This window comes from Cynocephalus volans, chromosome 16 (genome assembly GCF_027409185.1).
Source record: "Cynocephalus volans isolate mCynVol1 chromosome 16, mCynVol1.pri, whole genome shotgun sequence".
NCBI lineage: Eukaryota > Metazoa > Chordata > Mammalia > Dermoptera > Cynocephalidae > Cynocephalus > Cynocephalus volans.
In genome coordinates this window covers 40486856-40512745 of record NC_084475.1, presented here as the reverse complement: position 1 = coordinate 40512745, position 25890 = coordinate 40486856, and the positions used below count along the sequence as shown (strand labels likewise).

Below are 25890 nucleotides of genomic sequence, written 5' to 3'. Positions count from 1 at the left end.
CATCCAAAATGACTTTTCCTGAGAATGGAAGTTCATGCTGATGCAATATAACTCTCAGTCAAACCCAGTGCCATATTATTTTTCTGTTTGTTTCTTCAGGTCAGTTTCATCTCCCATGTTGCAAGATCTTTGAGGGGAGGGGTTGTGTTTGACTTACCCATGTTTTTTGCACTGGCTATGAAGTAGCAAAAATCTTAGAAATAAAAGGGAGCTCAGAGATATTTTAGTGTTTCCAGAACTCTAGAGATCATCTAGTTTAATTCTGCATTACAGATGAGGACACAGAGACCCAGGGAAGGAGAGCGACTAGGATATCAGAGCTAGTTATTCAATAATCATTTAACCTATTATTAAAGCTATATTATTAAAGCTACTGTTAACACTGAAAACTCTTGATTGGGCTGTGTCTCTCAACCTTTAATGTGCACATAACTCACCCAGGGACCTTGTCAAAAGTGCAGGTTCTGATTCAATAGGTCTGGGTGGGGCTTGAGATTCTGCATTTCTAACCAGCTCTCCAGAAACCACATGAGCATCAAGGACTATAACTCTTCCCCAGACCAAAGACCCCAAATAGTGTGTCTGGTGTTTGCTATTGTGCCAAAGGGAAGAAAGAACACTTAATATTTTACATGAAAATCAATGAGAAGATTGAGGAAATACTGGAAGAATTACTCAGGCCACAAGAAATATGAGAATGCAGCAATAGAACAAACTATTCAAAGTATCTCCAATAAACAAAAGCCCTTTGGCCAGGACTAATTCTTACACAAAAGAACACATGATTAACCAGAGACCACACCTAAGTATCCAGAAGCTGGCAAACAACACAAATACAGGATGCTGCCCATTATTTGTGATTTATTGTGTCCTTTTCTTGGAAAATAAAAGGCAAGATAAAATATTTAAGTGAATCCATTTGCTACATTTTTCTTTTTTGGTTGTTATTGTTCAGCAGCTCAAGTAAATGGTTTGGGGGATAAGAGGATAATTAAAACCAAGGGATAAAACAGTACTTTGAGACTATCTGAAGTTTTCAATTTTTCAAATTACATCCTTACACCCATAAAAATTCAGGTTACTCAGTAAGCTCTCCAGGTGCTTGTAATATAGCAGTTCACTCATGTGCTGAAGCAGCAGCTTCACACTCATAAATGATTGTGCCTGGAACAATTAATCGAGTCCTGTTAAATGGTCAGGTGAATGTGATTTGAAATTAGGAGCTATTTTGGTTGTCAAGATAAGCAATTTTAACTGTCCCCCGTGAGTCTATTAATTGCTAAGGGATCACCTTACAAATAACAAGAAATCTTCCCAATGTGCATACTAAATTTTGTCACCTGGGCATTACTCTGGGGAGTTGCTCCCATTTAGGGATTTCCTGACATGTACAGCAACACATTCTAGCACCAGATACTGGTACTGACAGTCATCCGGCAAATTTGAGCATCTTCTCTTGTTAAGTGAGGGTGATCCTGACCACCTCACAGGACACCGTGTGGATTAAATAATAGGACATACACGGTATGGCAGAAAAACCATTAAATGCAAATTGGGTAAAGGTTACATTCACCTTATATATGACTTCCTTGTACAACAGGCCAAAGTAACTTCCCTTCAGCTTTTTAACTAATACGCCTTTCCAAACAGCCCTTTGTTTCTCGGCTCACGCTATCTGGGGAGTGACTGGTGCAGGTGTTTGTGTTTCTAAAAGTGCCTGCCCTGAGCTACTTAACCCTTCCTTCACCCACAGGCCTTTAGTTCCCCCCAATTTATCACTTCAAGATATAAAATGAGCTCAAATAAGTTACTCATTCCTGGAATTACCTACCCTTTTCCTTTTCTATCCTTAGTGCCCTGCCCGGCAGCAGGAAGCCTGTGTGATGTGCTAATGACATTCAGAATAGCACCTCAAGAATGTTCTGTATAAAATAAAGGCCAGTTCTAGTTGAAATTGTACTGTTTGATCTATTTTGAGATCCTTTGGAGGCCAATACATCAGCATGATTTTCGTTAGAAAACGTATTTTGAGTTCCAAACAACAAATTTAGAAAGGAAATTCTGTAAGTGAGACTATAATGGAAAACTAGAGATTTTCTTTTATTTGAATGGGAGAGGGCTTTGGTAACTGAAACACTTGAGTTTTTGCTCTGCGTGGTGCTGAAGGTCTTTTTGTTTATTAGGTGATTTTACTGCATTTTTTGCTAAAGCCACTCTTACTGCTTTATCGTTTCAAATGTTACTATTGACCTATCAAAGCAGAATTTGACATTTTTACAGCCTCACTCTACACTAAACTTAGAGATCAGAGAGGTGTCACAAACAGACACAAATCAGATCCTTTTACCTCGTTCACAACCACAGTGGGCAAAGGCCTGAGGGTGGAGATGCAGCCATCACTACTTAGAACAGACTGGGTTGTTTCATTAAAATAATAATAATAATCTTCCTTTGGCATTCTGAACTTGAACTACTGTAGAGCAGTTTAGCTTTGATAATTCATCAGTCACCTCTTTAGCCCTAAACTTTTACCCAAGTAGCTTGGGGTACTAAAGAATCACAGAACAATAAATCTGGCTACACTATGAAAAACGTTAAATGACAAATCCTCTTCATTATACTGTAAAGCCATCTCCAAATGTTGGAAATGATCACTTGGTACTTGTGATTTGTACAATTGCTAAATCTATTTTTTTTTTTTTTTTTTTTTTTTTTTTTTTTTTTTTTTGTCGTTTTTTCGTGACCGGCACTCAGCCAGTGAGTGCACTGGTCATTCCTATATAGGATCCGAACCCGCGGCGGGAGAGTCGCCGCACTCCCAGCGCAGCACTCTACCAAGTGCGCCACGGGCTCGGCCCTGCTAAATCTATTTTAACAGTATTTTTAATGCCTTTCTTCCAAGGCTATAAGGGGAAATTTGCCCAAATTTCCTTTCTGTTGAGAAATGTGACAAGCATCATTTCATTTCCTAATTCTTTGTAGTGACATTTAAAATGGGTACTTGTGGGGCTGGCCTGTGGCTCACTCGGGAGAGTGCGGTGCTGATAACACCAAGGCCACGGGTTCGGATCCTATATAGGGATGGCTGGTTGGCTCACCGGCTGAGCGTGGTGCTGACAACACCAAATCAAGGGTTAAGATCCCCTTACTGGTCATCTTTTAAAAAAATAAAAATAAATAAATAAATAAAATAAAATGGGTACTTGTAATTAAAGCTGTGGCCAAGAAGAATACATCACATGAGACTGATTAGGCAGTTTTGCTTATACCAGCTTTCCAAGTCCATGAAGACTTTTGTTTTGCAGTAAGAGTTTAATGCTTACTGTGTTTAATAGATATAAGATTTCCCTAAAAAGAAAATATTTGAAATTGCATTCACTGTTATTAAATTCCTAGTCTGATGACCCACAAAACTTTGGAAGTGAAAGTGCCATCGTAATTTATTTCATATTGTTTTTACAGTTTCCCAATATTAGATATAAGGTACTCACAGGGGATGGATGCTGATAAGACAAAGCCAAAAGTTAAGAAATAATAAAATAACTTCATTAAGCACATGAACAGGTCATAGGGAGTATTCTATGAATTTTCTGCCAGAATTATTTAGCATAAAATTTTCTAGAGGCAAGGAGAAGGGGTGGTTTCTTGGAGGTGGACTGGTTCTTTCTTCTCTATAGATCTGTGATTAGAATCAGAAACATAAGTGATAAAATCTAGTTATATTCTCAGTTCAGAAAGGCCTTCCAAAGGCACTGTTAGTTCAGTGGACTTGAGATTACAAGGTGGAAACTGGAAATCAATGGGGTAATGACAAAACCTCTCAAAAACCTCACCATGCTCATGTTAGCCACAGTCTAGTGATCAGCAATTTTGTTTTGTCAAGTGGGACTCATTTAATTTCCTATTTGGTGGGTGTCAATAAATAATGATTCCCAGATCAAATTTGCATAATGCAAAGATAGGCATTTTTAAAATCCCAAATTCAATCCCAAAGCATCTGAAGAGTGTAAGGTGGCAGATCCCATGCCGCTGACAGCCTCTCCCTGCCTTGTGTCTTCCCCTCTCACCCCGCACCCGAAATGCTCAGAGAATAAGGCTTTCATCCAGGCAGACTCAAGAGTTTGAGCTTTCAGTGTGAAAATGATGGATAGGAATAATTATCTAAATTGTACGAAAACTATAATAAGAGGCTCAACCTGATCTAATAAGCAGAGTAAATAGCAAGGGAAAACTTGAAGAGAATCAAGTGGGTGACTTGAGAGGTTTAAATACAAGTTCTTAATTAGGTTATACTTACCTGGCCCACAAGTCAGCTCAGCATTAATTGGAAGAGATGATTAGTAAGCAAATTAGACTGTCTGTAATCAAGCCCAGCACTGCTTTCTTTTCTGAATAATCTATGGCTTGAGCCCCAGATAAAGAAAAGCCTTTGAGAAACGACACAACCACACAACATTTGCTGATGGGGAGTCTTGTTGGTGCTTGCTAAAGCAGTTTTAAAAAGTCACCTAGAACCCACTCTAATCAAACAATGCCCAAAACAGAGCTTTAGCATCTTATGTTTTTCCTGAGTCCCTTTGTTCTGACTTTTAGGAGGTATCTGAATAAACTGCCGGATCCTCTGATAGTCCAAGAATACTTTTTTTGGGTTTGCAATTTGATAGCATGTGGCTTGGTCCAGAGAAGAAATTCAGAATCCTTCACTCACTGTCAGTTCGAATGAATGTCTCCTTGTGTCACAAGTTCTCTTTGTAAAGTGTTGGTTTCCTTGTTATTTCACTGGGGCTTGTTAAGCTTGGGAATTGAAGACCAAACTCCACAAAGTACTCAAAAGGGCCCAGAAAGTGGGTCTATTAATTTAGGATGTAATTTTACAAAGAACTTTTCCTGCTCACAGCTTCTGAGTTTAACTAACCTCATCAAGTAATAGTGACTTTATAGCTCTGCTACAAAGTTTTCGAAACTCTTAAAAGATGTAAAAACATAATGGTGATTAGCTTCCCGCACAAAACTCCAACTCTAGTCTGCACCAGGCACACACGACAGGAGAAACAAAACTGATAGGGTGTCCTAAGGAGGCTGGGGTCAAGAACTATGTTGTAGAATTATATTAAGTGAAACGAGTCAGGCACAGAAAGAGAAATACCACATGTTCTCACTTATTGGTGGGAGCTAAAAATTAATATATAAATTCACACATACACACACACAAAAAAAACCCCGGGGGGTGGAGAAGATATAACTACAATTACTTGAAGTTGATACGACAAGCAAACAGAAAGGACATTGTTGGGGGGGAGGGAGGAGAGGGAAGAGGGAGGGAGGTTTTGGTAAGGGGCAACAATAATCAACCACAATGTATATCGACAAAATAAAATTAAAAAAAAAAAAAAGAACTATGTTGTTAAATGATCGTGTGACTCTGGGAAAATAATTTAACCTTGCTGGGCTCCAGTTGCCTCATCTATAAAATAGATAAGGGGTTTGGGATTAATTAGTACATTTTAAGCTTGTCTGAACCATAGAATAATCCAGGTAACTTTCAAAAAACTTCAGATACTTAGGTTCTAACCCAGACCAATGAATGAGACCCTGAAAGTGAGTCTTGGACATAGGTATTTGTGATAGCCTCACAGGTTATTCAGAGCCTCCAAGCTGAGAACCACCAGGCCTGATCCCTCAAGCGTCTTTGGTGGCTGACGTTCTGTGGCTTATTGCTGTACTGCCTATGTGCTAAAACAGATACATAGTGTCCCTGAGCACAGATATGGCTCTTGAGTGATCTGCAACACTTTTTTTTTTGCAACATTTCAGTAATGATTATTTTCTCTCCAACTACTGTATCCTCTTTAACAAAACTCCTGCAGCCTGCCTCATATTGTAAATAGACCACATCAGCATTTTGAAGACAAAGGTCTTCATCTTGGGCTGCCTTGAAGGAAAAAGTTAATGTTACATTTTATTAAAAAAAAAATAATAATGAAAATCAATCTACCTTTAGAGGTTTTTGACTTCTTTGTTTAAAATCATTTCAGCTTTCAAGAATTCTTGTCAGAGGCAAGGAACCAAAACCAAATTAAGTTAGTTGGCCTGTCTGACTTAAATCGTAGTGCATAGTTTACCATGCCTTCCCCATGTAAAGACTGGCACTCTTTAATAGACAGTGGTTGCTGATTTTCCTTTTGTCCAAATTGCATGCAGATTTGCTTGAGAGGAGGGGAGGTAAAGAAGGCACAGGCTGGCACAAAACGACCATCCTACCTGATAAAATGAGACCTCTGCACTGTGGACAGCTCCACCTCTTTGTCTAGACAGAAGAATCAGAGCAATTCAAGGGCAAGTTTTCAAAGTGGAAAAAGATGCTCATTTGTGTCTGGATGAATAGCCGGGACTTCCACTTGCTAAATATTCGGTTGTAGTACAAAGGAAAGTTGCTCCTCATTTGGTGGATTAGACTCAGAAAGAAAGAAAGGTTCCCCTTTCTTGGTGACTGCTCTGAGACCATCTAGGGTGGCCCTAAACTCAGAGACCCAACTTCTGAGCTGGCTTCATGGGCATGTGACCAATGTAGTCACACTGCTCAGGGGGCAGTACTTGGGGTCCATTGCCGCTCACTTGCTGTCTTGAAATTCTTAATTTTATCCTTGAATGTGTGTTTGGTAAGTGAAATCTGATGGGACGGGGACTTGTGCAGAGGGCTAGGAGCCTTGGCTCACACGCGGTCCCTGGTCCCACTTCCTCGCTGCCTCCCAAGGATGTGTGGGTCAGGGTTGGGCATGTGCCCTGCCACATTTCAGGGCGAGGAAGAGGAAACAGTGCTTTCTGTCTTGGGCAGGCAGCACCATGGTGTGTTTCATGGACAACTTGGTGGGAAGTTCACCCACCTTGGATACCGACTGCATCCCAGTGTAGAGGTGGTGATCCACTGAGAGGCAGGGCTGCCAGCTGTCGAAGGGGGCATTGATTACCCTGTTCTTCCTGAGGCCCTACATTTTCATTTTGCACTGGGCTCCCCAAATTATGTAGTTGACTTTGTTTAGCCTGATCACTAACAGACAGCTTTGCAGTCAACAGAGCCATGGGGGACCTGAGAAAGGCTGTCAAAGTTTAGTGTCCATACGCATCCACTTTTCTGCAGCAGAGTGAAAGATCTATCTGCCTCTTACAGTCTTTCCTTCCACCGTTAAATATCGTAATATACATACAGCATATACTTGTGTGTGACATGGGACAAAAGACTTAACTTTTCTGGGCCTCAGTATGTGATTCTCTCAATAGGAATAAAAAGTACTACTATCATAAACATAAAATAAGATAACATAGGTAAGTACTCGGCATAGTACCAGGGACATAGTAGATGCTCAATAAATTATAGTTGCTAGTATTATTATGATTATCATTGTTATTTATTATAGATCCTGAAGGCAACTGCAAAACTATTTTGCTTAATACTTTGATGGGCACACATTATAGTAAACTCATTTGGAGTTCTGGTCTGCAGGGTTCTTACAGTCTCTCAGATTCACTAGAAATTTTCAAGAGGGAGAAAAAGCTCAGGAGGAGGAAAATTATATAATGAGAAAGGATCTTGGCTTTGTCCATCAAGACACACACACAGCAGCTAGGTGTGCACAAAATAGAGAGGATGCCAGGTAAAGCATGTCACTTTCTGTTTTGCTGGAATGCATGGAAGTAAGGGATTGGCTGAATGTGGACGTTGAAGCATGTGATGTGGTGATTTACAATCCACATACCTCCAGTCAGTGATGGGCTGGTGTTCAGAGCACCAGCCTCCTGCTAGTGATGGTCACTAATGCAGTTGTTCAAGGGAACAGAGAGCAGATTGCCCACTTATGCAGCCCGGTACTCCTGTGGAAATCTTCTAACATATCTTTGGACTCCCAGGAAGTAAAGGAAGCTGCTTTACAGCTCCATCATCACTGTTATTTTCATAAGTAGTTTATTGTTTTCATAAATACATGAGCACCAGCTGTATACCAGGTGCTTTTTATCTTCTCTCTAATTCTCATAAACAAATAAAGCAACCATGCCATTATATATAAGAAAACTTGAGGCTCAGCTAAGTTGAATGATTCAACTAAGACTTGCTAGTTAGTGCAAAAGTGAGGGCTTGAATCCAGTTCTGTCTGACTTCAAAATCATGCATCTTATTTTAATTGATCACAAAGCCTCTCTCTTAGCTATATAGGGAGTAAATTTAAACTATTTGAAGGAGTAATAACAATAGCTAACACTTTATTTAGCTTTGACACAGGCACTGTTCTAAGCACTTGCCATATATTGACTCACTTAATCCTGGAGATGGCCCTATGAAGTAGGAAACACTATCCCCATTTAACAGATGAGGAAACGGAGGCACTGGGAAGCTTAGTAAACCGGTCAATGTCACTACCTGTAATTGACAGAGCCAGGTTATAAATAAAATGCAATGTGGCTTCAGATTCTGTGGTCAGCCACTAGGCTAAGGAGCCAGAATTTCTGGAATTATTTAAAAGTGCTAATTGAAAAGTGTGATTTGATTTTCTAAAATAATATACCGAGACATATACATCCATATGAATGTCCTTTAAAGTATTAGTCAAAATGCTTCCACAATGTTTTTCCAAGCCTGAAGCAAATAATAATGATAGTAATAATAAAAATAGCAGCTAAATTAATTTTATATCTATTATGTGCCAGGCACTGTGTTAAATATGTTTTACATATGTCATCTCATTTAATGTTTATGATACTAGTACCAATGATCTATACAACAGAATAAATTACTGAGACCCAGAAAATTTAAAGAACTTTCTTCACTCCACACAGCATTTACATTCTAGTTCTGGGTTACACTTGGACTGTCTGCATCCAGAATCCACATTCTTCACCACTAAGCTAATACTCATTCTTTTAGATATTTTTAATGCTGGAAAACTTTATCTTCAGACATCAGACTGGACTTGTAAAAACTGGCAGAAGTTATTTGTGACTAAGCTTGAAGTGTTTTGAATTTCAGATACTTGAGATTAATTTTCCATCAAAACTACCCTTTGATGAAAATGTAGACTGTTTTTCTCTTGTGATCTATAAACTGTCTGAAATCAGTCCTCAAAAGACATATCATATGCACGTTTGGACAGTGGCAGCATCGTGGTAATTAGAGTCCCCACGGTGATAGCTTTGGAGGGATGCTCTTACAAGCATATTCAACGGAATGTTTAGAATGGAAATGATGACCTGGTGCTCACCATATGCCTGTGGCACTTACAACACGGTGCTTGCAGGCACCGTATGAGCCCCTGTGAAGGCACTGGTGTACCACGCTATAGTGATTATTGCCCAGTAAGCTATTTCCTCATTTGTGGCACGTTTCTTAAAGGGAGAACTTGCATGACTTTTAATGCATGGTTTCAGAGAATCTACATTGTACATGGTTCAATCCCATATTGTGAATGGGGACTGTACTGAGTTGGGGACACAATGATCTTGTGCAGGCAAATACTTCCCTTCAGTGGGTGAGGTAGTTGACAAATCTCTATTTCCCTTAGTTCTGTAAAGGCCAAGACTAACTAACCCATTCTTTGTTTTCCTAAGCTTTGCTGGAGGTTGCAAATAGCATCCCTTTCTTTCTAATATATAGCTCAAAATTGGTTTTGATTTAGTATTTAGCTCAAAATTAATTTTCTTAGGGAAGAACTGTGAGAATAGCTCAGCCAGCCACTCTTGATAAAGGAATTGTGGCAGTAGGGGGACAGGGAAAGGGAAGAAAGAAGGGAGGGGAGACGAAAGAAAAAAGAAGAGAGAGACGGCTTTATAGAACATTTTTAGACTCACTCGTGTGAGGTGACTCCCCTTGTATTTTGCAGTATGCATCTCTTAGAAAAATTTCCTCCCCTGCTTGGAAAACTCCATGGCATGCCTAAGAATAGCACTCCCAATCGTTGCACTCACAGCTAACTCTCTCTCTCTCTCAACAGATAGAAGTAAGATTTTTAGAAGACAGCATTTCTAGAATTTCCAAAACACATGCTACACTTTTCTCCTAGTAAAATCTGTCAGCCAAGTAGGGAGCGGTCTACAATGAAAGCTGAAATTAGAAGTGACAACTTTTAGAAGTAAAATTTGTATACTTCCTAAAGCTCCCTTTCCAAAAAAAATTTTTTTTAATCCTTTTCCTATGGAATCCTTCTATTGAGAACATTACTGAACACAGCTGCTTGGAGAAAAAGCACTAAATTTGATGGCAAGAGTTCTGTTAGAACAGGGAAGTGAATATGCTGGGATGATTATTTCAAATGCTGGATACCAAAAGAAAAAAACAAACCTACAGGTAACATTTTTCACTAAAGGAAAAAAAGGGTTGGAAAAACATGTCCTAATGGAACATAACATCATAAACAGTGGATAACTACAGAAAGCTATTTCTTTTATTATTACTAATAATAGTTACTGTGTCTGACCTCATACCAATTACTTAAAAATTCCCAGGAGGAAGGCTATCTCTTCCCCATCTTATAGAGGAAGAGCCGAGACACACAAGGGCAAGGTCACTCCACCAGGAAGTGGCGGAGGTGAGATTAGGCCCAATGACTAAATCTCAGGCTTGTAACCACTGCTTTGCAGTGACATTTGGAAGTGACTGAATGGTTTTCTGATTACCATGGCTTTGTTGGAATGGCCACCTCCTTGGAACTCAATGGTCCCGAAAGCATCCGTCGGGCTGAGCTGAGTGTGCTTGCTGATGGACCATTTCTCAGACTGGATGTCATTCCGAGAGAGGCGACTTTCGTTTTTCTCGTTCTGAAGCACAGAGATACTGGGAGTGAGGCCAACATGTTGGCCTATTAGACGCCCACAGCAACACCTAGAATATAAGAAGTTCGAGTGAGCCCCTGTATAAGCCACTATTTGGAACACACACTTAAGACAATCTGCTGGAGAAATCTGCAATCCCTGTCAACCCACTGAGTCCCTTCTCAGGTGGAGTCCCATCACGTGGCTGTATCAGGCAAATGGTGAGGTTGGACTTTACGTGACATACACACCTTCTTTTCTTTCCTCCCTCCTCCCCATTTTCCATTAGCTGCATAAGCCTCCTTTCCTCTCCATCCACCCCTTTCACACCTGACGTATTGTTCACAACTGGACATCTGCAAACAAAAGTTCTCTAGATTTTTCTACTTCTCAGTCCTCCTGTCTATCAAATCTTGCACAAGGGACACTGATGAGCTCCAAGGGAAGAATTTTAACATGCACATTTAAGTTAGGAATCTCACTTACATGTGAGTCACAATCTAACTTGTCTCTTCCCAATTGACATTTGCTGTCAAATATTGAATGCTGACAATAAAAATCTGCAGACTTAAGTGTTCTTGAAGAAACAATGAAAGAAAAGTTCAGGAAATATTTGAAAACTTAGGATTCTCTTCTTCTATCATGGTAGTGTCCTTCATACATTACTACCACCATTGTTGCAACTATTAGTAATAGTAGCTATGATAGATAGCTACCGTTTATTAAACACCAGCATTTAGCATCCATTTTATATGTGAAATATTGTAGTTTTTAGGTAATTTCCCCAAGGTTATACAGTTGGTTTCTATGACTTGGTAGCCTATATTTTAAACTCCTTCATTAAATTGCCTGTTCATAAAGGCACTTCCAGACATATATGTGATACTTTATCCCAAATGCTTCCCACCTGACATATTGTTGAACTTCAGGAAGGTTAGCTGGGTAGTGAAAATGAGCTTGAACAGGAATCTGAAGGTCTGCAGTCTAATTACTAATCTGATAGGAGACTTTTGTTTAAAAGTTATTTTTTTTAATTATAGGAGAGCATGTTGGTACAAACTAAACATTCAAATGAGATGCTTAGAAGGGAAAACCAGTAAACATAACAAAAAAATATAACCCGCTGTTGTATACAGTGATTAATTTCTTCTGTAACGGTATATATGCTATTCTACATAGGCCCTCAGACTAAGAATTAACTGTAGGCATGGCATATTATGTAGCGTGCATATATAAGATTGCATCAGAGATGTCCAGCAACAATAAAAAAAGTCTTTAATTCAACAGTGGTTGCCTTGCAGAGGGTAGTGATTACTCTTGTAGTTTGTTCCTATAATTATTATTTCACGTTCTCAATACATCAGAGACAGCAAGATTACCTATGGGGGTCTTTGGTGCTGGGTATGATGTGAACACATTCTCTTTTATAAAATGCTCTTTCTATCCAGGACTTCTGAGCCTGAAAAAAAAAGAGGAAAGGTAAACATAACTTTTAAATAGTTTTGATTAGAAAGCAAAATTTTATAATCACATGATAGACTAGTATATTATTGAAATTGTGGTTATTTCACCCATAAACACTGCATATAACAAAAATCAATTGCTCCCAGAACCTGCGGATTAGGTTATTTAACATTATAATACTAAGAGTTAAAGGAAATGACCATAATAAAAAAAGATGAAACCATATACAAATCATACTGATTTTTGAAGGATAGAAAGACAATGCTATTTGCAGAGAAAATGAATTTGGAGGGATAGAACAGTAGGTTTGAAGCCTTACAGAAAACAAGTGTTCAGTAGCGGGAAGAAATACATCTAAATAAGTGCTGCATGAGGTTTTCATGGCTGACACTTCCATTGGATTTTTCTTGCAGAAGAAAAGAAAAATGGCAGGGGAACTGCATAACTCAAAAGCCCTAATACATCACTACACTTTTCCTAAGACCAAAATTAGCAGTGCTTAAGTAAAGAGGGGGAGAAAATAGAAATGAACACATGAGAAAGATAAATGTCTTCATCATAGTCCAACATTGCACAGGTTTCTCATCCCACATGCCTTTAAGCACAGCAAGTACAGCTTCTTAGGATGGACTTTGTTGGGACTGTCCACTCAGAAGTCCTGCCACCAAGATCGGGTTCCCAGTTGGACAAAGGAAGTTCCGGCAAACTGTGCGATCTTTGTTCCAAAGCAGCGTGTCCATCCTACATTTCCGCACCCTTTTCTTATCAGCATTTGAAATAGTAAAGGAGTCTCCCATGAAATCCAAGAAGCTGCTCCAAAGATCCCTTCTCTAAGTATTTAAGACAGAAGTTGCTACAGCAACCTGTACTGTTATTTCTATGTGGCATCATCTTCTTTCTAAACCAGCATCAGCACTAAATTCGTATTCTTAAAATATACGTGGCTAATGCACGACTGAGCTGTTTATTGACATGCCTCAATGTCGGGTGTTAACTGCTCCGAGCCCCCATTTGTTGGTTGTAATTGGTCTGGACTCTGCAACGACTCCAATGTCTGCATAAGCCGGGCTCAGTTCTGGTTTGCTCTCAGCCCCTCAATCTTGCGCCTGCCCTCTCCCTCACAATGGGGGTCTACGCAAGCATGTGGCACTGAAGGCAGTTATTGTCTGATACTCATGACAGTGCACATTTTATAAGTAGCACCATGGGGGAGGACTGAGGGGCACAAAGGAGCTGCATCCTGTTTCAGTCACGGTCACAGTTGGTTGCATGATTTCTGGGTGATCATTCATTCTCACCCACACTGCCTCAGAGACTCTGATCCAGGTGGGCCTCTGCACCTTCGTACCACAAAGGACACATTTGCAGTTCTGTTTGTCAGCTGGACATGAAACGAGTCCCAATGTCTATTCTCAAAGGTTTTTCTTCTCAAGCATGCAGGAAAAGCTAGTGGCTATATCTTTGCAACAGAAATGAGCTTAGCAGCACAGAAAGATAAAGATAAAGACTGATTTTATCTTTGTAAAAAGCCTGTAAGTTAAACTATTCATAGGCCATGATTTCCCCTAGACACTGAGTACTTTCACTGATAACATCTCTTGGCAGAAAGAGGGTAAAATGTTCCTCACTGGACATTTGAAACCAGCTCTCCTTATACCCACCTCAGAGAGCAGAGAAGGGAGAGGGTGCTTTCCTTTTCTCCTCATGGCACACTTTGGCCAGCATTCAGGAGGATCTTTTGGGGGGGCATCTAGGAATTTCAGGGCCTGCTGATCAACTCTCTGACAGAAAGTGGGAAGAGCAGTATCATGGGCAGAGCATGAGGTTTGGAGTGGGAAAAAGTGGTGTGAGTGGGACCCTGCAGTGTGGAGTAGGTCACATGATTTCTTTGACCCTCAGTTTTCCTCATCTATAAAATGGGCACAACAGTAATACCTGACACACAGGGTTGTTATCATTACTTTTGGGTGTCATGATTTCACTCCAAGAAGAGGGACGCGGCCTGGGTTGATTCCGATGCTAAAAGTTCCATTGTAGGTTCAGATGAGGGTACTATTAAATTGCTGAAGCAGATCGGATCTAGATTGAATCTCTCTTTGTTTTGGGGATGACAGGCACTCAGAAGGCCTGGTGGGCCACTAACAAGGTAGATAGAAAAGTTATCTAAGTTCTCTGAGCCTCGTGTACAACATATGGATAATCATTGCTACTTTGGCAAGTTATTGTGATAATTAAACCAGACAATTCAGATAAAGCACCTGGCACGTAGTAGGAACTCAATAGATAATAACAATGGCTGACATTTATTAAGGGCTTATTATGGGCTTGGCATTGTGCCATATTTGTATTATCTCTGTGGGTCCTCAAAAGAACTCTGTGAAGGAAGTTCTACCATTATATCCAGTTCACCCATGAGGAAGTTGAGGGGGAGAGATGCAGCAGGTAAGTTTTAAAGCCAGGGTTTGAACTTGAACGGTTTGACTGTAGAGTTCACACTCTTACCTGCTCTGCTAAACCGCCTCTCCACATTAGATATTATTGCTATTAAATACCCTTGCAGTGGGCAGTGCCATCTGAGCATGTCTGGGAGTCCCTTGGTATTTGGACAGAGTTGGACTTCGAGAGACATGTCTTACAACCGGTTCCTACTTGCATCTTTCACCTTCTCATTTCCCCCTTCCAGTGATCCTATGTGGAGGAATGAACACTTTGTCATCTTTTCCTCCTCTCTCCTTGGGGTAAAGGATGGCAGAGGGACATCAGGAAGACATTAGAATATGAGAAAGAAGTAGAGCCATTACAATGACCGCAGCAAAGAAATGTAATCACAACAGGACACCTAACGTTAAAATCAGGGGGACCGTGACAAAAGGATTAGACTTTTCAAGGACACCTTCACTTATTCTCTGGCTCATGGATCCCAGTTTCAACTTGGGAGGCCCTGGCAGTTTTAGTCAATTGGTCCATGGTAAGAACTACTGCATATGGACTGTCAACTTGTTTGTTAGTCTTCAAGTACAAAATCATTTGACTTGCGTGCAGTTTAGCAACTTAATTAGCTCCCCAAAGGTGAAAAGCTATCTCATTGTTAGTAAAAGGATTGAGGATCAGTTTCAATTTCTTATTAGTGGATTAATCATTTTTCTCACAAAGGCACATACAATTGAGAAGAAAACTAAGGAGAAATATAAGTAAAATTTTTTTTCCATCATTCATAATTGAATTGGATTCTTTCTCTCTTTTTTTTTTTTTGAGAAGGAAAGTATAATACATAATAGAAAGAATGCATGTACAACCCATAAATTAGGAATCCTACAAAATACCATGCACAATTTACTATGCTGTATTGTGGGCTCAGCTCTATTGTACTTTCATTCAGATCTTTAGTTGTGGACAGATTTTTAAAATTATTTTCTTGGAGAGGGCATATTTGATGTATAATCATGGTTTAACTTGTTGCCTAAACTTATTCCCTTTTCTTTTGTTCAAAGGCTTTGAATTACTCGCATGAAGCATTTTACTTTGTTGCAGCATCCAACTAAGTTAGCTCAGAATAGTTATCCTTGTTATTAGAAAACATAAAATAGTTTCGACATGCCATGTTTCTAACCGGCCCTTTAATTCTCTTCTAAAGCAAAACTTTAACAGTGTGTCCTAAAACGTTTTCTTTTTAAATATGCTTTGGAAGTCTCATGCACTCTTAGAAAAAGATGGCTTCTACCAGCCCTCAGAAAATCACTTCTGTACATTCTTTTCTAAAGGTAGAATGGTCACATAACCACAACTGAGTTTGTGAAGGGCTATTTTTTTCCTTGTCTTTCTGCATTATCAGTCATGTGTGATGTGTAATAGGAAACAGTTTTTCAAAGGCTAATAATTAAAGGACATCTGATTCAAAACAAAAATGAGGACATTCACATTTTGAACAAAGTATAATGATTACTCTCTAAGAGTAAAGTAAGCATTAATTTTGAAAGTTAAATGTATAATCAATAAAGCATCAAGAAAATAAACAAAAAAGCTGCATATATTGACTTAAAAAGAAAAAAAAATCAAGTCATTTTGTTTAAGCAGGTTTCAACTCTTTTTCACAAAGACTCTGCTACAAACTTTCGTCCCCAAACTACTCTGAATCTTCCTGCTGTACACTTCCCGCTAGCTACAGAATCAAGAATTTCTGCAGGCAGGGACAGTTCAGAGGCGCACACAACGGAGTGTGCATTAAATCCTTCTCCTAAAAGCCGTGGCAAGTGGTATCCCAATTCACTCTTAACAAGACAACTTACAGCAGGACAAGAACCCAGACTAATGGCAAGAGTAGAAAAAAGAGTCTGCTAACTTTACAGGAACAAATTACAAGGAAAGTTTCAGCACACTTGTCATTGTCACACTCTCCTATTTCAATTGTACACTCTGTTTTCATCAGATCAAAACACCAAAGACCCAAATGCATAGGTTCATTTTTTGCCTTTTGCTTTCCCTCAACACCTCCCTGGGTGTCCCTTTGGTCTTCTTCTAGGTCCCCAAATCCAACAATGAGAAGTTGAATGAGAGAAAAGTGAGCTGAAATCGTTTTACCTGAGCATTGACTCTGGGTGGAGGCAAAGGCAGTCCCCCGAGCAGCTCCCGTTGCTTTCATTTTGCTGTGGCTGGGGCTGGTCATCCCGTTAATAATGCTCTTATGACCGCCCACTGGAAAAAAAGTCACTTGCCCGGGCTCTTCCCCCAAGAGACGCTTCAAGTAAGCAATGAACTTGGGCAGATTAGCCCCTTGGAATGTGCCACTTTGGGATTAGTCTCACTAAGAATCCCATGGACATTCCCTCATAGCCCTCAAACACTGCTTGATTTGAACATCTAATCTGACGCCAGAAGAAAAACAAATCCCTGGAGAGATCGGATTTAACTGGCACAAGTCCTAACAGGCTCTCTTCCCCCACCCCCTTTTTCTTTTTCCATTTTCAGAGAGAAGGCTTGTGGAAGTGCGATAAGGTGTTCTGAGTTCTGAAAGTTCAACTTTGGAAAGCAAATCCTTCCAAAGAAACAGTATATTAATGCCCCGAGTAGTTTAAGCACACAAGCAGCATTGTTCCACCTTCCCCAAAGAATGGAATGATAGCACTTTTTAAAAGAGGAACTGCGACAAACTCTGAGGGTTTCAAAAGAATATTTTGGCCCCTGGACATGAGCTCAAGTAGAATAAAGTTAGAGTTTGCTAGGGACCTTCCACAATCTCTCGAATGTCAATAATAAAACTTGCCTGATCTTACTTCTCATCCTGCTGACTCTCCCTGACAATTGCAAATGTATGATTAGAAACCTACACTCCCTGTTTCCTTGTTTCAAAAAGATGAGCTGTGACTGTTACAGCACATGGATGCCGATCGAAAGTAGTGACACTGATATGTTTATCTGGGGTGGCCAACTAAGAGATTCTGGCTTGTATTCAGTCACATAGAAAGGGCTCTTTCAAACATCATTCAAGAGTGAATTTTTTAGATAATAGTAGCTCTTAATGAGATGAGTGAACAAACTGGGGGAGAAAAGAGTTCAAATTTCAACAAGGCAAAAATGCTTTTTAAGTAAAAAGTAAATATATGAGCACTTCATCGCCAAAGACCTTATCTCTTCTGGACAGAGTTAGAGCTGAGTGATGGCATTCTTCTACTAAGTCTCATGGACTTTAAGCTTGTGAGGCTTTGATTTCCTTTTTTCCACAATCTCTGTCAAAGTGCCTATTATTGTGTCATGTGGAAACTCAATAAGAGTAATAGTGGGAACTGAATGATTTATTTCAAACTTGGATTACGTCCTTAAGTCATCTTCCTGCCTCTGATATTTTCAGGATTGATCTCCTTCATACTACCACATTTTCTGGTCTCTCCCTTACCTAGGTTTCCTCAGAGACAAAGGACAGTAAAGTACCTAGTGACTATCAACTGAGTCACCATAACAATAAGCAAGACCCAAATGAAACATCAGACTGAGCTTTAGCATTAAACGCAATGGAGAAAGTTGTTTTGCCTATCTTCAAGAGATGGCTACAGAATAATATGTGGTGATGGCCTTAATAACACACATACCCATCATTCTGTGCAGCTGTAACACTCCTAAGCATTGATTCTAAGGTAATCATCAGAGATGTAAGCACATAAAAGATGTTCACTGCAGCATTACATATAATATAGAAAAATTGGAAACAAACTAAATGTCCACCAGTAGGAGACTAATTGAATAAGCAATGGCTCATGCCATTTGGTGATCATAATCAGGTGTCAGAAGACTACTTAGTGACAAAGAGAAATATATATTTTCTTGTAGTTATGTGGAAAAAGCAGACCATAAAACATGAAGTGCAGAAAAATTGCAAATTTTAAATAGATACAGAGATGATAAGTAGAAAACAGTCTAAGGTAGTAACCGTGCTGATTTTTATTTTATTCCTTTTGCTTTCCCATATTTTTCAAAGTTTTCTCCTGTAACCATTTATTTGTAGTCAGAAAACTATATTTTATATAGTCAGAAAAACATTTTTTTTGCAACTGTCAAGCTCTACCTTATGATAAGAGGCGATTTATGAGAAAAAGTAGCTCAGGAGGTGACTTAGGAAGGAGAAATCAGTGAAAAAAGAAAGGGGTCAGTGGGGAATGTTTGGAAAGAGTTTCGTAATGTGCAGAGTGAGTTTTTTGGAAAGAGAGAGAGAGAGAAGAGATGGGAGGAGAGATAGGAGGGGAGTGGGCCGGTGGGCGGGTGAATGTCTGAGAGACACACTGAACTAGCAGGCTGCAGAGCGTGAGACTAAAAAACACGGTCACAGATCATCTTTCCAATGTGAGAAACATTTTAAACATCCAGCTTCCTCAACTTCTTCACTAGCTGGTACCTCAACTCTTCATCTGGATGACTTTAAATCTTGAGTTCCATCACATACATGCTGAGAGTTTTAAATACCACCCATGTATTTTTCTACCCTATTCTTGCATGTTACTTATTTTTTGTTTTTGCTTATTTTTCCTTTCTAAAGAGAAACAAATATACAATATGGAATAGAATATGAGACGCCTTCCATGAACTTTACATCAAAGACAAAAATATTGTTACTTGAAACCTGGGCATTTTGCTGAAGAGAAAAAAGGAGCCCTAGGTGAAGTCAGCACAACAATGTTTTCATATGAGATCACACATGACCTTCAGGACCCTTTGATTTAAGAAGGTAATTAGCTCCAAAGAGACTTGTAGCTCTGGACCACACTGTCCATATGGATCTTTTAAAAATTTTGTGCATCACCCAACAATGCAACTCTCAACAGGGTATATTACCAGCCTGTTTCAGATGTAGTTTGGAGAGAATGCAATTTGAATACTAACAAGGGAACCACAGGCTAACTGTGGTTATTCTTCCTTCCTATCTTTATGCAAAGGCAGAGTGCTTACTCCCCCAATTCATCATTAAAAAAAAAGTACATTTGCACAGGATATACTAAAGAGTTTTTTATTGGTACACAACTCAGTTTTTAAAAAGTGAAATCAGATTTTCTACCAGTAGGAACTAGATTTTGACACAGAAAATGTGTATTTCGTTATTAAAAAGATATCCGTAACTTGTTTTTTTCCTGTGATGTCCACATTTGACAACAACAAAAGAGCATAATATAGAATAGGAGTCAGCAGACATTTTCTGCAAAGGACCAGATGGATTTAGGCTGTTTGTGGGCCACAGAGTCTTTGTTGTAAAAGTAAACTCTATTGTTGTAATGCAAAAGCAGCCATAGACAACACATAAACAAATGAGCATGGCTTTGTTTCAATAAAACAGGAGTTGGGTTGGAATTGGTGTGTACTGGTCAACTCCTGTTATTAAAAAAAAAAAATGGTCTGTACGATGGGTTTTCAAGAAAGGGGGCGTGAAACTCAGTCTTTTGTGGTACAACCACTAACCTGTCTTTGCTCTTCCTCAGTCATGTCAGGCAAGTTCTCCTTTAGGGGACTTTGCTTATGTTGTTGCTTCTACCTGGACAGCTTTATCCTAAGATATCCCAAAACTCACTCCTTCAATGCATCTGCACTGCTCAGAGATCTTTCTTGACCGTCCTACCCAAAGGTACACTATGTCGTTCTCTGTTCACTTACTCCCTTCTCTTTTCCTCATGGTCCTGCACATTACCTGGCATTGTGCCATGTCTCTATGTGTGTGTTTGTTTGTTTGTGTATTTCACTAGAAGATAAGTTCCTGAGGGCAGTGGTTTTGTTTCGTTACTGCTGTCTTCTCTGCACCTAGAACTCAATGGTAGGCACACGGAGGACTTGGGCAAACATCTGATTTCCTTGCATATCAATTCTTCACCTGCAAAATAATGGCATCAGATGGACCAGTGTTGCCTACAGGGGGATTTTAGAGTGGTACCCAGATGAGCATTTTTCTTTTAATAGTTGGGTTTATATTAATATATAATATGCAAATCTGCATGTATACATAGTATATTAATCTGCAATTTAACAAATACTATTACTTGAGGACATAATTTTTCCTTTTTTGGAGTGGTGAAAAAGTGAGTCTATCAAAAATATTTAATAAATTAGAGTAAAAATGATTTATAGATAAGAGAAAAATCATGATAGTGTTACAAAAGTGACTGAAGTTTGGGAAACACAGGGCTAGAACCTTTAAAATGCCCCTTAGTCTCCTCATTTTTATTCTAATGCATGAAAATAAGTGTACTGTGTTCTTGAACATTCAGAGTTGCCATTGAGCTATAGAGTAAAACAATGTCAGAGGACTATGATAAAGCCACCTGCCTCCACAGCACACTACCACCAGTGTGTTCTTTATAAAATAATTGATTATATCATCCCCTAATCAAGACCCTTCAGTGACTCCCCATCCCCAGCATGATTAGCTCAGCATTCAAAACCTTTAGGATCTAGCTCTGGAAGTATCTATTCACATCTCTTAATTTCCCTACAAACCTTGGCACACTTTATGCTCTGGGAAGCCAAACTATTGATGGCTCCCCTAATGTACCATGCTGTTCCATACTTCTTGACCTTTGAATATGTTGTCCCTTCACCTGGAATGCTAGGTCCTTCCTTCTGTACTTGATAAATGCCTCTTCATTCTTCAAAATTCTGCATAAAACACTGTGTTCCCTGAGAGGCTTGGCTAGCCACTGCCGGACAGAGTGAATCACCACGACTCCTGTTGTCCCACTTGGGTTCTTTGCTCATGCTCCCGTTAAGGGAAGAGTCATGCAATGTTATAACCATTTATCTTCACTTCAAGATGTATGATCATCCACTGCTGATTTCTCCTGCAAATAGACAGTACTCTAGTCTGCGATGGCATAGCTAGAGTTTCGTGGCCTCATCTAGGACACTTCCTTTCATCTGTCTCCTATTTTTAACATTGTTTGCAGGGGAGTTTCAATTCCTCATACCTACAACTCACCTTTGGGGAATAATCTCTTTGTGGACTGAAGTCATTTGTACTAAAGTTTACTTTATAGTCTCTAAACCTAAATCATATACAATTTAACACAAAGTTCAGTTGGATTATATTTTTATCACCTGATTGGGAAAGGATTCAATATACTAGGCTTTACAATTATAAATTAAACTCATCTTTTCTAAGTAGATCATGCTGTGAAAATTATTCTTAAATATATTCAGAATTTTTATGCAGAATGGTCATTCTACACAGGCATTTTTATAAATGATTTAAAAATATATTTCTTTTCTAAGTAGATCATGCTGTGAAAATTATTCTTAAATATATTCAGAATTTTTATGCAGAATGGTCATTCTACACAGGCATTTTTATAAATGATTTAAAAATATATTTCCGTGTTTCTTTGGAAGTCTGTTTCTTCATCATGAAGCAATTAATCATTGCTTGGCAATAGTATATTATATTGATAATGAATTCTACAGTTCTGCATATAGTATTTCTTTCAATCTTCATAATAACTCTGTAAAGTTATAATAACTCTATAAAAATTCATAATAATTCTATAAAATTTCATTACTCAAATAAACTGGAGCCCACAGAGGGTAAGCACCAGGCTAAGCTGTATATATCAATAATTAGCTTAGTCTGATGGACCCAAAGCCCTTGTGCTTCTGTTGGGGTACAGACAGTCCTGCATCCACTATACTCTGTGACTGATTTTAGGGATGGTGAATGATGCATTTCTTTTTTGTGATGGAATAAGTGCATTTTAATCATTCCAATCTTAATAAAAACATACACACCTCATCAAGTCTAAAAGAATATGATATAAAACTGAAAGAAGGTTGTAGGCCTCTATTTAAAAAGTATCCTATTATACAAAATCAATACACAAAAATCAGTAGCATTTCTTTTCTCCAATAGTGAACATGCAGAACAAGAAATCAAGAAAGCCTGCCCATTTACAATAGCCACCAAAAAAATAAAATATTTAGGAATTGAGTTAACCAAGGATGTGAAAAATCTCTATAATGAGAACTACAAACCACTGCTGAGAGAAATTAGAAAGGATACAAGAAGATGGAAAGATATCCCATGCTCTGGGATTGGAAGAATCAACATAGTGAAAATGTCCATATTACCCAAAGTGATATACAAATTCAATGCAATCCCCATCAAAATTCCAAAGACATTTTTCTCAGAAATGGAAAGAACTATCCAGACATTTATATGGAATAATAAAAGACCACACATAGCCAAAGCAATGCTGAGCAAAAAAAATAAAGCAGGAGGCATAACACTACCTGACTTTAAGCTATACTACAAAGCTATAATAACCAAAACAGTATGGTACTGGCATAAAAACAGACACAATGATCAATGGAATAGAATAGAGAATCCAGAAATCAACCCACACACTTACTGCCATCTGATCTTTGACAAAGGCACCAAGCCTATTCACTGGGGAAGGGACTGCCTCTTCAGCAAATGGTGCTGGGATAACTGGATATCCATATGCAGGAGAATGAAACTAGATCCATACCTCTCACCATATACTAAAATCAACTCAAAATGGATTAAGGATTTAAATATACACCCTGAAACAATAAAACTTCTTAAAGAAAACATATGAGAAACACTTCAGGAAATAGGACTGGACACAGTCTTCATGAATACGACCCCAAAAGCACGGGCAACCAAAGGAAAAATAAACAAATGGGATTATATCAAACTCAAAAGCTTCTGCACAGCAAAAGAAACAATTAACAGAGTTAAAAGACAACCAACAGAGTGGGAGAAAATATTTGCAAAATATACATCTGACAAAGGATTAATATCCAGAATATATAAGGAACTCAAACAACTTTACAAGAAAAAAGCAAGCAACCCAATTAAAAAATGGGCAAAAGAGTTAAGTAGGCATTTCTCTAAGGAAGATATACAAATGGCCAACAGACATATGAAAAAATGCTCAACATCATTCAGCATCCGGGAAATGCAAATCAAAACCACACTGAGATACCATCTAACCCCAGTTAGGATGACTAAAATCCAAAAGACTCTGAACGATAAATGCTGGCGAGGTTGCGGAGAAAAAGGAACTCTCATACATTGTTGGTGGGACTGCAAAATGGTGCAGCCTCTATGGAAAATGGTATGGAGGTTCCTCAAACAATTGCAGATAGATCTACCATACGACCCAGCTATCCCACTGTTGGGAATATACCCAGAGGAATGGAAATCATCAAGTCGAAGGTATACCTGTTTCCCAATGTTCATCGTAGCACTCTTTACAATAGCCAAGAGTTGGTCAAGGATCAGCCATTTGTTTCAATACGATGGCTATTTCCACACATGGTAACTTAAAAACTTAAAAGCCACACACATACACTTAGGGAATTTACTGCCTTTGTAGACCAAAAGATGTAACTACAGTAGTGCGGGTTCTGTGAAACTGGTGTACATTTAAAAAAAAAAAAGTAACAGGATATACTTTACCCAGAGAAAGAGGAAATGAAAGAAAAGATTAGGACCAAAAATACTGTAAGATTGAGATTTACCATCCTCCACAAGAGCCAGGAACTTTAAAATGATGAATTATTTGTTGTTAGAAAACAGTATCACAGTGATAATGTCAACGCACACTCAGTGACCAGGAGAGTTTTCTATGTTCATGGAGGCTGTAATGGTGGGAAATATAACTTTGTTTCCTGCCAAGTAAATGCAGAGCTGGAGCAATGTAATGTCACCCTTTAAGTCCTTAATTCTGTTTAGCTTTCACAACTCATGCCTGCACCATTCTGATTTTGTCAGAAGCCAAAGAAATGTGCTGAGTCATAAAATGGGAACATTTCATGTTGGGTAGAAACATGGAATTCATATGACAAGTAATGTCATAGATTCAGAGGCTGATTTTAATTTTGTTTACCTCCTTTGTCCTCGAAAAATGAAGATACCGAGAAAAGCAGATGTGAGAATGGATAAACAGCCTCAATAGCATATGCAGTAGAATTGGTATATCAGGGTTAACTACTAAGTAAATCACAGTCTCTCTTGCTCTTTCTATCTCCCCCTCCTTCTCCCCCCTCATATATAATTTTAATTTTATTATTATTATTTTCTTTATCATCAGTCCTAAATACCTTAAAGTGTTCTGGGTGGAGATACTGACTGACTTTAATGACTGGGTGATTCCAGTCCTAAGGCCAAAGTCTTTATCCCGGTATAAATTTGGCTGTAGGATTTTTATTTCTGAAATCCCTATGTTCTTTATTCATTTAAAACAGTAGCAGTCCAGAGCCTGGTGGAAGCATGACTGATTAGGGGTCTCAAGGTATGCATCCTAGCCATGACTTGTTGTCAATAGGCATATAACCTTGGAGGAGTGACTTAACCTTGGTGATCTGCAAGGTCAGCCCCAGTTCCTAGAGTCAGGATTTTTGGAATCAGAACCTCATAGCTTTGGTGTTGGTCCCCATTAATGTGTACAAAGTAGATGTAGAGGCTTCTTGAAAATAAGAGATTTTTTTAAAATGTTGATTTTTACCAATTCATGGAACCATTATTCTTTTAATAACTAAGCAAACAAAAATGTAGCAGAGCACAAGGTTTTGTGTCTACTGAGCCCAAAATACATAAGCGTATTTGAATTAATAAATAATCCCTGAAAGAATTCTCACCAGACTACAACCATTCTTAAAAATGCCCCTGGTTGATAAAATCTTAATTCTGTTGCAATAAGACTTCAAATATTAAGCCATTATGACAATTAGTTAATAACTTGACACTTCTAGTTTTGTCATTGAGTTTTCAAGACCAGAACTTTCTGTTCTCTTGCCTCATCCCCTAATAAACAATAAATCAAATCATGATAATCAAGCCAGAAATGCCCAGACTATCCATGATTTGTAAGTATTTTTAAAACTAACAACCAAGAATTATTTAACTGGAGGGACAAAAAACCCACATCAATCCAATTTGTATCATCAGAAGAAGCTTATAAACAGGTTCAGCAATACAAATGTAATGCTATTCCAGTTACTCTCTGGAAATAAAAAATATTAGGTATTAAGTTAATGCACCATAAATGTATTTCTGTCTGATAGTCATCTTTCTCTGTCAAGTAACTAGACTGTTAGGTGGAAAATAAACCCATCCACATAAATACAGCCTCTAGTTATATT

At 38.7% G+C, this 25890-nt stretch overlaps 1 protein-coding gene across 13 annotated transcripts in view; it reads right to left on the bottom strand.

Moving 5' to 3' along the window:
* Positions 1 to 25890, bottom strand: part of TRPM3 (transient receptor potential cation channel subfamily M member 3) — an 877808-nt gene that overhangs the window by 272843 nt on the left and 579075 nt on the right. For all 13 annotated transcript variants that reach the window (XM_063080764.1, XM_063080766.1, XM_063080768.1 and 10 more), the window contains exons 2-3: positions 12177 to 12256; positions 10663 to 10867 (exon numbers count right to left, since the gene is read on the bottom strand). In XM_063080764.1, the coding sequence (XP_062936834.1) occupies positions 10663 to 10867; positions 12177 to 12256 (285 nt within the window). The remainder of the gene's footprint in view (positions 1 to 10662; positions 10868 to 12176; positions 12257 to 25890) is intronic.